The following is a 15,767-nucleotide window of genomic DNA, read 5'->3' as shown; positions in this document are numbered from 1 at the left end:
CCCAGTCCCTGCCGTGCTACCGGTGTACAGTACTAGTATTTGACTTTGTGGCTCTACGGCTACCGGCTACTACAGCACGCTACGCACGCCCATCACCGGCTTCGTGTTATGCCTCTAGATAGAGAGATGGTGATAGACGAGGTAGACGGAGACGTGCGGTGCCCGGGCGGGGCGATCCGCCGCGCCCGCGACACAGGGTGAGGTGAGGCCGCGCTTGCTGATTACGTTCAGTGCAGGCGTTGGCCGTTGACGCACGCAGAGGCAGAGTTGCAGATGAGATGCAGGCATACAGCCGTTCCACCACCGGTGAGCCGTCTGCAAATCGAAACACACTAGGCGCATTAGCAAACCACTACCGCGCATGCTTTTTTTTACGTACCCGCCTCCCTCTTCCCCCTGCCCTGCCCCTCGCTCGCATCATGCATGCATGCCGTCAAAGTGGAACCCCACATGCCGGAGACCACCCACCGCCGACCAAGATGCTTTGCGACGTCTGAGTCTGACTGCTTGCGAGCGTGCGCAGAAGAGAAGAGATATCTCGCCTTAAAAGAAACGGTAGCACCGTCGTCCGTGGCAGTGCAGGACCACACGGCGGGTTTAGAGCATCGGACACCAGGACACGAGGGCGCATGCATGAAAGGCGATGTACTACTAGCTTTTTATCAGAGCCGTTTCTCTCTTGATCGGAGGAGATGATTTAAAAAAAAAGGCAGTAGCTTTTGTTAGCCTGCCTGAGCCTGTTTTCTAGCGCTTCTTTCTCCTTCGCAATTGGTTGTGCTGACCTTGTTTTCTTCTCAGCAATAAAGTACCGATACTGTAAAAACAACATCTCATCCAGAAAACAAAATAGCGAATGGGGCATTGGTCAGAAACTAAAAACTAATCCCTTTTTCATCAAACGGGCAGGTTCCAGGCCCAGGTTCCAAGACCCTAGATCCGGCCCGGCCCGGGCTTTAAACGGATCTAGGCCTAGTGGACCAGGCAGATGCAGGCAGGCAAAAAAGTCGAGTGCACGGCTACTCCTCTGCGGCGCATTCCATTCCATGGCCTGTAGCGCGCAGCTGGAAAGACGGGAACCCAAAAACTGTAGCGCACAGTCACGTACGTACTACTACCACGGTCGCACAAGAAAGGCAGTGCGAAAAAAAAAAGGCGCGGGAGTCGCCGCTGCCGGTCTGCAAGGAGACGGGAGACGGGAGACGGGAGGAGAGAAGGACACCTCTGCAAGGCCACTGAGGTCTGCTAGCTCATTGCCCTCCCTCGCCAAACCACCGTGTCCTTTCCCCCACCCCCAGTCCCACCCAACACGAGCGGGGGCAGCAGAGGGACAGCCGCATGTGCACGCGACCGGCGCACGCACGCACTTACGTGGCCGCCGCATCTGCGGGGGCGCACTCGTCTTCCCCGGGCGGGATACTGGACGGGTACTAGTACATACTATGATACTACTGCGTTCATGGGGCTGGGAGCAGGCCGGGCACCCAGACCATTGGTGGCTGGCTCCATCCATTGCCCGGGAGCGCGCGGGTGGACCCTTTTTTTTCTCGGGTGGGTGGGTCACGCTGCTCCCCTTTCTCGGGCCATGCCTGACGCTGCCCTTCGCTTTGCCTTTGTTCTTGCGTGCCTTGTTGGCTAGCCTGTGTTGTTGCCTTCCCTCTCGTTTGCTATAAACCCTCGATGCGATGCCGCCTCATGCACGCCTCTCACACATTGTGCAGTGCCTGGTGCCTCAGTGCCTGCCCTGCCCTGCCCTTTGATATGGTTTCTGGTTATTTTTATTATTCCCTCCCTTCTGCTGGCCCGGCGCGCGCGTCTCTCTCCCTTGCCATCTGATCGATCTCGGCAAAAAAACTGCGAGATCTTGGCGTGCTGCCGGCGATAAGATTCTCCCCGGCGCAAGCACATCACCAGAGCGAGCAAGTGGTTCTTGGTCTCTCTCTCCGTTGCCTCCTCCCCCCGCACTGCATTTAAAATAGATGCTGGGTGTCTCCTGCCTGCCCCCCCCAACTTGCGCCGCAGAGCGCCACTAACGCTTGTTTCTGCCGTTGTTGCTTGCCGCAGAGATCGCCGGGAGAGAGGGACAGATCATGCTCGGGGAACGGTGTGTGGCGAGGAATGTTGACTAGTTGTTTAATACGGTAATAACGCGAGATCCCCCTCTGAGTCTTGGTATCTTTTATTAGGAGCGAGGAAGTGGGGGGTGGGAAGAAAACTGGAGGGTGTGCGAGGAATTATACTGATCTTTTTTTTCCCCAGAGATCAAGAAGGACAAAGCAATTAAACAAGCAGCAGGCTTTGTGCTTTGTGGGTGTCCCTCCTCTGGTTCACTGCCCCGCTCTCCACTCCAGCTCCATACATTAGTTTACTCCTCCTGAGGTACTTTGTGCTCCTCCCCCTTCTGGCCCCTCACTGCCTACGATAGCAGCAGCACCGGCCGCATAAGTAGGTTGGGCGCTAGAGTGCGCTTCAAGCAGCAGCGCTGTTGCTGCATCGGAACCCATCCCCACTATTTGTTTGTTTTCGCTGTACGAGCGATCTCCTGGCCGGCTCCGGCACGTTGCAATATTCGGTCTTCTCTTCTCGGCGCAGCAGCAACTTGTTCTTGTGCGCTGCCTCGCTGCTCTGAGCCATTTGCCGTTGCTGCGGTGGACAAGTATGGGATAGTGGTTGTGGTGCTGTGCAGTTCTTGCTTCTTACAAGTGGTGGTGGTGGTGGTGGTCTGGACGTCTGGTCTCTGCGTGAGCATTGGACTAGAGGAGCGGGAAGCTGTGCGGCTCCTCTTTCGTGGTCAAGATGAAGTTCATGAAGCTTGGATCAAATCCGGATACATTTCAGGGAGATGGGAATGAAGTCAGGTGATCGATCGCTTCTTCTACTTTCGTTTACCTTGTTTCCTTAATGCCGCCTTTGAATCCTCGTGTTGTTTTCAGAAATCTGACTGGTTTTCATATTTATTTCAATTATAAATTATCTGAGTTATTATGTTTTATGTAGTTCCAACTGCAGGTCTATGCTTAAGTTTGTTCTCTGACAATATTAAGTACTATTATTCACCATGAGATCCTCTACCAATGAGAAGTGTTTATCCTTGCAGCTATAATGTTCTCATCGAGCTTTTAGTACCCATATGATTCCCTAGCTTATACCTTATAGCCCCCCTGAGTGTTCATGCTATCCAAGATGCTGTTATCTACGTGTTCCTGTTGAATCCATTCAGATATTTTAATACATACATGCATGATGCATCATGCATGTCCGATATGGTTTCTTTCAGCCTTAAAACTTTACACCTTTCTAGTTTCATATTAAGATACAGCTGCATGATACCAAAGAGAACCATACTTTCGGGGGAAAAGTAGTTGTAACTACAGAAAGGAACAAATAGAAGAGGAACTCAAATCACGGAACTGGTTTTAGGATACTTCATTTAAAGTTCCATGTCAACTTCATCTATGTATTGTGTATTGGCTTATTCTTGTAGAAAAGGTTCTTTTTGCGTTAGCATTATTTATTCATTGTTTTGACAAATGCTTGGTTGGATACTGCTTTTCAATTTACAAGCAGTATAGAATAGCATCCAGTTTAGAAAGCTTGATGCTTAGCATTATATACTAACAGACTTTTTTTTTACAATACAATACCATAGGACCCCCCCCCCTCGAATTGTGTATAGAATAGCAAAATTAGATTTTCGTATGGAGATCTGAAGTACTACTGTGTGTACCATATTTTATTCTATCAATTTAACCATGTCTCTGTTGTAGAATGTAAGCAATCCTAATGCTTATCAAGAAAATCATATTCAAGTACTAATCCAGAGTCCGTCTTTCAGTTTGTAAGCATTAATTTTTTTTTATATTCCTGTTATTTTCACTCCTCTACTAATGAGAAGTGTTTATCCTTGCAGTATTGCGGCATCTGAATTGGTGAGCGACATCACTGTTCGTATAGGGACTACAAAGTTTTACCTTCACAAGGTAAGTGACATGTTATTTTCATTTATATGCCACTGATGCTTCGTGAGACTATAGTAGAAACTACATGTGCTGTGAGAGATCAAATTTTTTTCGTGTGATTTGGTTTACATTTTCTTACCAAAGTTGTCTCCATGCTGAAGATTCTTGGTGACGCTTGTTTTTGTCATATATGTCAATATGTCATCTGATTGTTGTTTTCTCCGGTTTTACATCCCAGCGACTTAATTAATTCCTTGGTTCTCATTATGCACTGTGCAGTCACTTGAGTGTGTGTATTTATCACTGTTATTCTTATTTGCATTGTCAAATCTTGCAGTTTCCGCTCCTATCCAAGTGTGCTCGCTTCCAGAAGTTGATTCCAACTACTGGCGATGAAAATATTGAGATCCACATCCATGATATTCCTGGTGGTGCCAAGGCTTTTGAGATCTGTGCCAAGTTTTGCTATGGCATGATTGTCACACTCAATGCCTACAATGTGATTGCCGCCCGCTGTGCCGCAGAGTACCTGGAGATGAACGAGACTGTTGACAAGGGCAATCTGATCTACAAGATCGATATCTTCCTCAGCTCAAGCATACACCGGAGCTGGAAAGACTCCATAATTGTTCTTGGTACAACAAAGGCTCATTTACCTTGGGCAGAGGATCTTAAGCTGGTCAGCCACTGCATTGACTCTGTTGCTTCAAAAGCCTCTATTGACGTTTCAAAAGTTGAATGGTCATACACATACAACCGTAAGAAGCTCACAGTTGAGAATGGTCATGATTCGCCATGGAATGGAGTCAAGCAGCAGCAGTTTGTTCCAAAGGATTGGTGGGTCGAAGATCTGACAGATCTCGACATTGACGCCTACAAGCAAGTCATAACAGCAGTCAAAACCAAGGGTACGGTGCCCAAGGATGTGATCGGTGCGGCGATTAAAGCCTACACTTACAAGAAGCTCCCGTCACTAAGCAAGGTCTCGATGATCCATGGCGACGCAAAAGTTCGGGCTATGCTAGTTACCATCACATGCCTGTTGCCATCCGAGAAAGGTTCGGTTTCGTGCAGCTTCCTCTTGAAGTTACTGAAGGCAACAAACTTGCTCAAGTGTGGAGAGATGTGCAGGAAAGAGCTTATGAAGCGCATCGCACGGCAACTGGAAGAAGCGTCAGTGTCAGATCTTCTGATCCCTACGGTGGATGGGGATACCACCGTTTACGACATCGACCTGATTCTTAGCATTGTTGAAGAATTTGTCAGACAAGATAGCAAGAATGCCCAGAGACATAACGGTGGTGAGGTGAACGACCACGTATCTGCTCCTAGTGCGTCAATGGTTGCAGTGGCCAAAACTGTCGATGGATATCTCGCAGAGGTTGCAAGGGACCCAAATATACCGGTCTACAAGTTTTTCAGCCTAGCTGAGACGGTTTCGGGAGGTTCAAGGCCGGTTCATGATGGACTGTATCGTGCCATTGATATGTATCTGAAGGTATTGCTGCCATCCATTTGTGTGGCATTTCTTTGTCACAGTTCAAGAAATTTTTTTTCCAAATACATTGCTGTTACTAGTATTTCATGGGGATTAAGATAGACATTCCATTTCCCTTGATTATAGAAGACTCTGTGAGTTGACATAGTTGTTCTCCTTGTGCAGGAGCACCCAAGCTTGGGCAAGAGCGACAAGAAGAGGCTATGTGCCCTGATGGACTGCAAGAAGTTGTCGCCCGACGCGTGCGCTCATGCCGTGCAGAACGAGCGCCTGCCTCTGAGGATCGTGGTGCAGGTGCTGTACCACGAGCAGACAAGGGCCTGTGCCGCAGCCACCGCCATCCGAGCCGACAGCATCGGCATCGGCTCCTACGAGAGCTCAAGGTCAGGCGCCACAACGAACACAGAGGACGAGTGGGACGGCGTCATGGCCGTGGAGGACCTCAGCCTGTCCAAGACGACGAAGCTGGTGGACAAATGCGACACGGCGGCCAGTACGGTCGTCGTGGGGAAGGACAAGGACCACGGTGGCAACAAGGGCGCCACCGGCAGGGTGGCCAAAGGTGGCGCTGGCGCGGCGACACCAAAGAAGGCGCTCGGGAAAACGGTGTCCGGCAAAGGGCAGACCGGGGAGCGCAGCAGCTCGGACTCATCCGACAGCGCCGTCGCCGTCGCAGTCTTGACCAGCCAGGAGCATCCCAAGAGGACGACCCGCGCAAGGAACGCCGCCAAGTCGGCTGCTGCGTAGCCCTTCCGCTGAGAGAAATGCTCAAGGAGCACTAGCTAGGTTTTAGCAGTCGTCTGTTCTTTGTTATTACGAGTGTTGCATAGAAGCCAGGACCATGTTTTTTACACGTCTGTAGCTGCCTGTAGGGATGGTGTAATACCAGGTACGTGCGTTGTTAGGTGATGCTGTTAGCACGTAGGTTCCAAACCTATGAGACCTTGGGCTCTGCTGGGTTTATGTCGAACTCGCAGTTGTGTTATAAGAATCCTACTTTGATAGACTTAAACTGTTCTGCAGCTGTGAGATCTTTTGAACTCATCATCCTGAGCATGGGTAATCTTTGCTGACTAATACATGGAAAACCATCAGATCGACGTACGTCTGAACCTGAACTATGTGTGTCAAACCATATCGGGCACCAATGCAAGTATCCAGGTCATCGAACCACCATAGTAGCATTGCCGCATATTATAGCTGAACAAATGCAAAATGAACGAGGTGGTGCGTCCTTTGCCATTGATATGATCATCAAAAGGGTGAACTTGTGCCGGAAGCTGTAACCAGATATGGTACTCATAAAAAGGGTGACAAGTTCTAAATTTTACACTATAAAATTTAAGTTTCAGATTAAGTTACGATCAAACCATATTTCTATTTATTTTTGAACTAAAATTTATTTAGGGTCCTAACAAATCGTGAAGAAACATTTGGTCGTGATCTATTACCACTGCTACTTGTAGCCCGAAATGGCACTAGGCCGTCTGCTAATTTGAACGGTTCATATCAGCCCAGCCCACTCAAGGTTACTCAAAGTCGAAGGCATCGTTCAGGCGTGGTGATCTTGTTCTGACATGTAGGCTGAGTCTCCTTGTGTCTAAGTCGGAGTCCCTCGACTGAGTCCGAGTACTCTGTCTAAATCCGAGTCCCGTCTGAGTTACTTGGTCCCACCAGTCAATGCCTACATTGTTGCAGTGTCTTGAATATCTATGGTATATATCCTTAACATAATCCTCATCCTCATTTCCCGCTTACCCACCCTACTAATTTCTCTCGATCTAAATTAGATCATTAACATGTTAAAATTGTACTAAAAACTTAATACATAACCTATTATAAAATAGTAAACTAAACTTTAAAGTAGATGCATCTTCTAATTTTAAATCTTGTTTTTCAATTTATAATGATTTGATATCATTAATAATTTGTCTAAATATTGTATTTTCTAACGTGGAAGGATTCCAGTAGGAATATGAATAAATTTCCTAATTAGAACGGGAACGAGAGAAAAAACTCCTCCATAAGTATTCGCGGGGAAGGAAAATTTTCTTCTCGTAGGGACATAGAGACATTCCCCGATTAGGAATTTCTGGTTGCCATCCCTAGTTCAGATGCAAAGTTGCACGTCTTTTGTAGGATTCAGACTGTCAACCTATAAACCTTCAAACCAAGAATTTAAATGACGGGATAAGACTGTCTCCAGCGGATAGTATAAAATAGGGAACACGGAATTATAGATGACATTGTTTGATATTATTTACAGAAAGAGGTTTGAAATAGGGGATGCATAGAGGATGTTGATAAGAGATTTGCTAGAGATAGCCTAAGCCATTTACTAGCAATCTTCTTTTAAGCATCTCCAACAGTAACTTATCGCAGTGCCACAAATTAAATTATAGGGCTCAAACTACAAAAAAAACTGCTCGAACATTGCCCTATTTTTACAAGGTTTAGGGTTTAAAATGCCAAAAATATACTACACCTTATTGGACTGCCCAATATCTAGATCTAAACGATCGGATGCTTCACAAAACTTTCCTTTCCAAACGAACGCAGTAGATTAATAAATTTTGGTTAATCACTTGATTTGAGATTTTACTGTTAGAACTTAATTTTTTGTTGGTACCCTAAATTCTATTAAATATATCTATTTTGAATTTTTAGGGCACTTTTAGTGCACATTGTTGGAGATGCTCTAGACTAAAAAAACTATAACGCAAGCTATTCCATTAACGGTTTCTATATAAAATATAAAAAAGTCTAATTTATTTTTACATATAGCTAAGAAAAGTTTCAAGAACAAAAAAACTCTACATGCACACAACTGATAGGTATATTCAAATTCATTTTCACTTTGTTGCATTGCATCCCAACTGGATCAGCATAACCATAAAAACAACAAGCCCAAAGCAGTTGTTGCAGCCACGGCCCTAAACTTGACACCAAAGACCGCAACAAACGTTTGACGGCCCATGCAGCAAGCAGAATCTTTACAGCGCTAAGAGATAGATTTATACTCTTTCAGGAATCAGTATGCATCAAAGCAGATACTGTGATTCCATGAGCAAGTCAGGAGAAACAACTTGTTGATTTTGCAATGAGACACCTGTATCAAGCCAGCAACCGTCTCCCTTACACAATACAAACACTCATCACCACTCGAGCACTCCACACAGAAGAGCAAGCACGCAAACGACAAGCTCTTTTCATATCTACAGGAAGCTTATCTTTGGGTCAAGGCTAGGGGTTTCTGTATACACCAATTGCGGCGAGCAGGGGCCGCTTCTATGGTTGATATGCACTCAAACAATTACACGAATCAGCTACACTCAGTGAGGTCGACCGAGCAGATTAGGAAACGCTTCACACCCAACAAATGGTTACAGCTTTTTATTACCTGTAGGCACAGTCTCCGGTGAGAAAACATGAGGCCGTGTGATGTTGTTAGTGACCACCCAATGTGGCGAGGGCAAACTGATCTACAACTGTGCCGGGCTCTGCTTTTGGTTTCGCTGTAGCATATGAGTTTGCAAACTGCAGTTTTTTACCTGTTTTTCCAAACAGATAATTAACACCGAGTTATATACAAGTGCACTGTGGAAATTGAGTAAGAATGATCATAGAAGAAGCCCTACATGTATTGCTGCAACCGTGGACAAGAGATCCTTTGATTGGTCCAACAACATTTGTTCTTGTGTTGCAAGTTTAGAAAGCTCAGACACCACAGAGCTTGTTCCCTCGACCTGAAGATGAATAATGTATCATTAGTTTCTGCAGTAAATATTAGACATCAACATGTAATGTGTGCCCATGTAAGACTAAATGCCTGTTAAGCTTAGTTCATGAAGCAATGAATCACATCACTAATAGAGCAGGCAATGAATCCATAGTTTCTATTTACGGTCACTACAACCATTAAAATGAACAATACATTGCCAAAGATTTGAGCAGACAATGTAAGCTACTTATTTAGCCAGGAAACGGTGATATCATATTTCAGCAGCCAATGGAACAATTGTTCGCTGAGAACAAAGTCCACGTCACTGCCCTGCCTTTTATTTTCTGAAAACCACAACGTAAGCCTGGTTTAATTTGAAGTTATAAACTTCAGAATGTATCGCAATGTTACATAGACCACGATCTGTAGTTAAACAGTCCGTACACAGAACAATTAAATGAATCAGAACATTGGACACAAATAGGGGTGGTAATGGACTCTAAATTTTACACTATAAAATTTAAGGATCAAAATCGGATTAGGATCAGACTCTATTCTTATTCATTTTTGAACTAAAATTTATTGAAGGTCCTAACTTATTATGAAGAAACATTTAGATCATGATCCATTACCACCCCTATACACATGTATATCACATCAGGAGAGATGAAAATGCACTGGTATTGAAATCAGAGGACATCAAGCTGCACAATTACTACAAAATACACCAAAAACATTGTCCTCGCCATTACATTTTACAAAATACAGCCATAATGTTGATAATCAATACAAATTTCTGTATGAACAAAACAATCCATCAAGCTGGAGCATAAAGACTGTTTATCTAGAGGCATTTCCAATTTAGGACAGGGTGGAGCATATATTTATTTGGAAACATTTTCCGATTTGGGATTGAGGATTTTTTTCCATTGATACGATATAATAAGAGATGATTCAAGGGAAGGAAAATCCGAAAATGTATCGAAGCTCTGTAGGAAGATAGGGAGAAATATACACACCTTAGACAGCAAATTACATATTGATGATGTCATTGTGTTCATTACATCCACTGCTGAGTTAACTGCTTCCTTCACAGCTAGTGCATCAGCCTGAACAGAGATAGGTGAGTATCAGTTTGTGAATACCAAATAATGCTACATAATTAGACTTGATCAGTCAGTTGCCAACCTTTGCACCATCAACAACTGGAAGACGTAGAGTACTAGCCTTCAGAGCTTTGATTGCTGCTGATAAAGCACTTGAATGATGTTTTTCGATATGAGACCAGTCCTCTAGAAATGACATCTGAACATGTCAAATGGAAGAGATATATAAGCTATACAAAGTCAAGCGGTAATAAGAAATCCTAGTGCAAAGCACATAAACAGTTTAAACAACAATATAGCATCACTTGCCTGCCTCCTAAGAATAGCAAACAGCTTGAGTTTTTGCTTTTGAAGCTGGAGTCTGCTCCTTTTGGTACTGACATTGTCACGCAATCTTGATATTTCTTTCCATGCACTGTGGAGAGTTTTCTGAAAAAAAGGAGCAGTTGTTTGTATATTTGCAGTCAGAGTATTGCAGTGTAAAAAATCTGCATATCTTCATCAAGTTCATTTATACATTAATATCCAGATTTAATACATTATTTTGCAACATAGCAAATTGAATAATTACACTATATTTCACCGTAAGAGATGAACCACCATCCAATCTAGCATTGGGTTGTAAGCAGAAAGCACACTAGACTGAAGAGGGGTTTCACGCGACTAGACTCAGAGAGTCAGCGTAGAATTTGACAATACACCGTGATGGCGTGATGTATTAAAGTCTTAAATCATGCAAGTAATCACAATACGTGTACAACAGGTATATTGATGGCTTGTGTTGTGCATAGTGCATAGAATACTGTCATTCAAGGAATTATTCTACAAGATCTTTTCCTTTTGTTCCAGGGACCAAGTTATCCAGGTAACTGCCATGCTACATTGTATATCTGGCATTCTAGCTTGGCACCATTTCTTCCCACTCAACAAGTTATTAACATAAGTTGCAATAGTGATTTGCCCACAAGAAAAAAAGTTGCAATAGTGATTCCTTCTCTAGCAGTATGTATGGTAGTGAAATAGCATGGTACCCTTTCATAACTTAATGGTACAGAAAAGTGGCTAGGGTATGCACCAAAGAAGACACAAAGAATTGTATTAATAACAAGATAAAAGTGGAATTTAGGTATGTTTGGGTTCCAATAAAACAATAAAGAGAAAGTGTGGGCATGGCAAGATATTGCATTTGAACCTAGTTAACGCAGTATATGCTTAGAGATATTTACTCAGAATGAAACCTATTACCTATGCATGTCTAGAACTCTAGATAACACCCTAATTTACAATTTCTCGCTGAAAATCACCAAGGAACAAATTTTAGCCAGCTATTTCACATATTGTATATATGTGGAACTTGTATCCATAGTTGGAAGTTTTGTCATGATTGTTCACTATCTACACCTAGTGTTGCCAAAATTCAACCTTAGAAAATAATAATGATCAACATATTGATAACTCCTTTTGTTCTCTTTTAGCGCACACTTCAGGGATAGGATCTATGTTGTGGACTGGGGTGCAGCTCCACCCAGGCCCAGATCAAAACTCAATTATTACCATCAGTTTTTCACCCTATATGCCAGCCAGCGGTCAACAGCAACGAAGTGCCACAAACCCATCAACTTTGCTCTAGCTTCGCACCTAGCACATATCCACCCCAATCTTCCAATGCAATAACCGTAAACATAGCAAGCAAGGCCAAAGTCCTGTGGTCCCCAACTAGGAAATTTCTTCACGTGCTCCTACAACCTTCACAAAGGCAATGTTACTAATTACTAAGAGAGGAGAATGCAGAAAAAATATTTTGTCTCATGCTGCAAGTATTACTTAAGATGAATTGAACACTCCGTCCTAAGACAATGTTTAGGCAAATAACATTACATGGAACTGATTTTTTTAACTATTACTTGATTCCTCTCTAGTTTACCTATTATTAATTTTTATCCCTCTGAGTTTAACTATTAATAGAACACAAGACATAAAGGGGTGGCAATGGGCTCTAAATTTTACACTATAAAATTTAAGGATCGAATGGGATTAGGATCGGGCTCTATTCCTATTCATTTTTGAACTAAAATTTATTAAGGATCCTATTTTATTGTGAAGAAACATTTAGATCATGATCTATTACCACCCTACCACCCTTACGTACAATACATAAAGTGAAAAACATGGATAAACATAGTATCAACATCAAGGTTTGATTTACCTCAGCAGTGAAGCTCTGCACCAGAAGCGTCGCATCCGTCCGAGCATTGATGCATCGCCACTGCAAATACCGATTGTCCAGTAGCCTCAATCTGTGTGCCTCCTCGATTCTGTTTTCCCCCTTTTTCGCCCTTCTCACCTCTGCTGCAAAGCTGATGATAGATGGCGCGTTTGCTGGAGCCTGCACCATATGCCCATTTGGCGATGCCTCCCCACTGCGCCCTCTCGATGGACTCGCACCGCCCCTGCTTCCACGGCATGGAGACGGGGACCGACCTGGCAGCCTGGGTGACATTGGGCTGTCTGAAAACGACCTTCTGCCAGACGACGGTAGTGGCAGTCCGGGCTCTGGAAGCCGGCGCAGGCGGCTGTTGGTTTCCTGCCAGAATCTCGCCGGCACGCTGATGCCCCGGCGCGGCGGATCACTGGCACCCGAGTTGCTACCAGAGGAGACGCTGTCGGTGTCAGAGGACGCGTAGAGGTCTGGAGCGGCTGCAGCGGCCGGGTCGGACGGCGAGAGAGACGTCGTGGAGTCGAAGGCCATAGAGCGGCGGAGGAGGTGGACGGCGGCGAGGATGGAGTCCTTGCGGTCGAGGCTGCAGTCAAGGCTGCGGGCGAGCGGGTCCGACGCCTTGGGCTTCGCCGCCGGCCACCGTCCCGGCGGCCGCGCGTTCTCGGCCTCCGGCACGGAGGAGACGCTCTTCCGGCGCTCCGGCGTGGGCCCGCGGCGCGCTGCCGGTGAGGACGGCGACGAGGCCCGCGGCGCGCGCGACGTCTTGTAGAAGAAGGACTCCCCCTGGAACGACACGGAGAGGCTCCGCATCGTGGTCGCGGTGGCGGTTGCCGCTGCCGAGGCGGTGGTGGTGGGCGACGTGGAGTGCTGCGGCGGCGGGGTGGACGACCGGGCGCGCTGCGCGGAGAGGGAGCGGCGGGACGAGGACGAGGACGAGGAAGACGACGAGGTGGAGGAGGCCGGGGACGCGGCGGCGGGCAGGTACCTCGAGGACACGGGCTTGTTGGAGCGCGAGTTCCTCCGCGCGGCGGCGGAGTTGGGCTTGTCGAGCGCCGGCGTGAGCGGCGGGCGCGAGGGGCGGGCCGGATCTGGCGCGGTGGCCGCCGCCGCGGCAGCCACCATGCCGGTGCTGCGGCAGGGGACGGGGGGAGATCTGCCTACGCGCGGCGGTCTCGCGGCAATGCAGGTCCGCCGGGCTCCAGATTCGCCGGCCCCAGTCCCGCTCCTGCTCGGGCCTCCGCTCCCGCCGGCGGCGGCGGGCGCCCTCCGGATCGACGCGCCTGCGAGGACGAGGAGAAGCAGCGAACTGGTGAAGCAGTGTTTACAGTTTGAGGGAGAGTAGTGAAGTGGGGATTTTGCTTGAGTTTTTTTTTTTATTCCCACCACCCCCCACTCCTCTCGCTGCTTTTGCAGTTGTTTTGCTCGCTTCTGTGACTTGCTTCGGTTATCGGTGATCTTTGCTTGGGTTGGGCAGCTGATTCTTCTGCCCTGCGCTTGCGACGCGCCTGTGTGGGAGTGGTGTGGCCATGACGCTGTCCCCAGCATCTCAGGGAGGGTGAGACTGCTCAGCGGTGTGTGGCCTTTTTTCTTTCGATTTTCTCTTTTTCAAAGAAAAAAGTTTGTTAAAATGTTTCCACAGACGATTCTGGTGCATCACATTCTCAGTGGGGTAGCATGTAAAAAACGTGGATTCGGTGACAACGGTTGTTGAAGGAACAGTTGCTTCGTGGGTTGGTTTGCTATATAGGACATGATAAGGGCTACTCCTACAGTATTTATTAGAGAAGAAAAACATGAAAGAAATGATGGTTTCTGTTTGAACAATTTATTACTACTATAGCTGGAAAGCAACACGTGTGCACATGGCTGAATCAAGACGAACAACTTGGATTCTCTACTCTGTTTTGCTCGTTGTCATTCCACAAAAGCATGCAAGCCGAAAATATGAAACTTCAGATTCAAATGATTAGAACTGTGGTGCACATTTTAGCTACTCTCTATGTTTTTGCATTACAAGGGTCTAATTTTTTAAGTCACGTAACGTTTGTTATGCATATAATGTATTATTGTATTACCTCCATTCTTTGTTTATTTTTTAAATTAAAACGCGACACATACAAAAAAACGAAGGAAGCATATATTATATCCATGTGTGTGGAAAAAATATGTATCTAGAAAAAAAAAACAACTTACAGTTTGGAGTGAAGAATGAAGAAAGTATTATAGTTTTATTTTATAAAAAAAGAAGTTGACAATGATACACATATCGAATGAGCGAATTGCAATGACATGACCTTTAATACCGCCAAAAGTATCAGAAAAATGGAATCTGTACAATTGTGGATTGGAGTGGACAAACAGTTCAAGACGAATAGCAGGTCAAGATATTAGGCTAAAAAGGAAATTATATAGGTATCGGTTGGTTTGGTTTTGAGATAAAAGCATTACGGGAGTTGAGGAGCTTAGGTAGGTTTAGGTTAGCTAAACTTGAGTTATCTACTAGGGTACTAGTACTAATAGTTTAGGGTGTCATTGAAGTAACGGTACATACACTTTTAGCAAGGTTTATTAAATTGTTTGTCCATTACCTATATATCAATATGGAAATTCATAAACAGATTGTTTCCTAACATGTATTCATCCGAGTTCGTTACTACATATAGTGTTTATTAATCTAATTCAATAATTTTGTAGATGCACAAAACTCAAATAGAAGGCTAATAAGAGTTAATTAAGAAGACAAAAAAATGACAAATCACGGTGCACATTTCATTAAAAATAAAATGAGCTAATAGTTAGTTATTTGTGTACTATAAACCGTCCATTTTATGAACCATATATGTGATAGAATCACTTATTTAAAAGCAGGAACATGCCTTGCTCGCAGTCTCGCACTAGTGCACTACTGAATCATCATACAGTCTACTAGCTAGGAAGTGGTTGAAGAGTAAATGTTATCTTTCCTTCTAAAAAAGAAACACCATAGGAAAATGAAAATCTCTCCGGTTAGTATTTAATGCAAACGCCGAACAAATGCTCTTTGGGACGGTGTTATTAAAGACGTTAAAGCCATCACGGCACGCATGATTCTAACCGAACAGTGGACTGATTAACGAGTTGGTTTTGTGGTTGGAGACGCTCCGATTGGTTCACGATTTGATCGATATATATGCCGATAAGACGAGTCCACCTCATGCGCTTGCACCACACACATGCACTATATACGTGCTTTGGTGCTGATGGCTATTTGCGACCTCGATTCCTTAGC

The 15,767-nt window shown here is 45.3% G+C and overlaps 2 protein-coding genes across 5 annotated transcripts; one reads left to right on the top strand and one right to left on the bottom strand.

The window, feature by feature from the left end:
- Positions 1-1,434: 1,434 nt before the first annotated feature.
- Positions 1,435-6,476, top strand: LOC100280048 (putative phototropic-responsive NPH3 family protein). Of its 4 annotated transcripts, none has more exons than XM_020543631.2 (6): positions 1,435-1,548; positions 2,062-2,138; positions 2,257-2,855; positions 3,908-3,977; positions 4,294-5,454; positions 5,620-6,476. In XM_020543631.2, the coding sequence occupies exons 3-6, from the start codon at positions 2,794-2,796 to the stop codon at positions 6,199-6,201; spliced, it is 1,875 nt and encodes a 624-aa protein (XP_020399220.1). In that variant the 5' UTR covers positions 1,435-1,548; positions 2,062-2,138; positions 2,257-2,793; the 3' UTR covers positions 6,202-6,476. The 4 variants fall into 4 exon arrangements, with proteins under 4 accessions (XP_020399220.1, XP_008658516.1, NP_001146461.1 ...); XM_008660294.4 differs by having other exon boundaries at positions 1,464-1,916; NM_001152989.1 differs by lacking the exon at positions 1,435-1,548 and adding an exon at positions 1,712-1,930 and having other exon boundaries at positions 5,620-6,457.
- Positions 6,477-8,446: 1,970 nt separating this feature from the next.
- Positions 8,447-13,985, bottom strand: LOC103639455 (QWRF motif-containing protein 2). The gene is made up of 6 exons (XM_008662204.4): positions 12,488-13,985; positions 10,591-10,710; positions 10,364-10,480; positions 10,195-10,284; positions 9,093-9,200; positions 8,447-9,005 (listed from the first exon to the last, which is right to left on the bottom strand). Exons 1-6 carry the CDS (start codon positions 13,619-13,621, stop codon positions 8,937-8,939), a joined length of 1,638 nt encoding a protein of 545 aa, XP_008660426.2. The 5' UTR covers positions 13,622-13,985; the 3' UTR covers positions 8,447-8,936.
- Between the last annotated feature and the right edge of the window lie 1,782 nt (positions 13,986-15,767).

The sequence above is a fragment of the Zea mays genome, chromosome 9 (assembly GCF_902167145.1).
Source record: "Zea mays cultivar B73 chromosome 9, Zm-B73-REFERENCE-NAM-5.0, whole genome shotgun sequence".
Lineage (NCBI taxonomy): Eukaryota > Viridiplantae > Streptophyta > Magnoliopsida > Poales > Poaceae > Zea > Zea mays.
Note: the sequence above shows the minus strand (reverse complement) of the source record. Positions and strands in the feature narration are given on the sequence as shown.

Bases quoted from the DNA above. Each gene is read 5' to 3' on its own strand.
- LOC100280048 (XM_020543631.2), top strand. From the start codon at position 2,794: ATGAAGTTCATGAAGCTTGGATCAAATCCGGATACATTTCAGGGAGAT. The intron at 3,978-4,293 runs GTAAGTGACATG...CAAATCTTGCAG, and splicing joins CAAAGTTTTACCTTCACAAG to TTTCCGCTCCTATCCAAGTG. The intron at 5,455-5,619 runs GTATTGCTGCCA...CTCCTTGTGCAG, and splicing joins CCATTGATATGTATCTGAAG to GAGCACCCAAGCTTGGGCAA.
- LOC103639455 (XM_008662204.4), bottom strand. From the start codon at position 13,621: ATGGTGGCTGCCGCGGCGGCGGCCACCGCGCCAGATCCGGCCCGCCCC. The intron at 10,711-12,487 runs GTAAATCAAACC...CCTTTTTTTCAG, and splicing joins TGCAGAGCTTCACTGCTGAG to AAAACTCTCCACAGTGCATG. The intron at 10,285-10,363 runs GTTGGCAACTGA...ATCTCTGTTCAG, and splicing joins CAGTTGTTGATGGTGCAAAG to GCTGATGCACTAGCTGTGAA.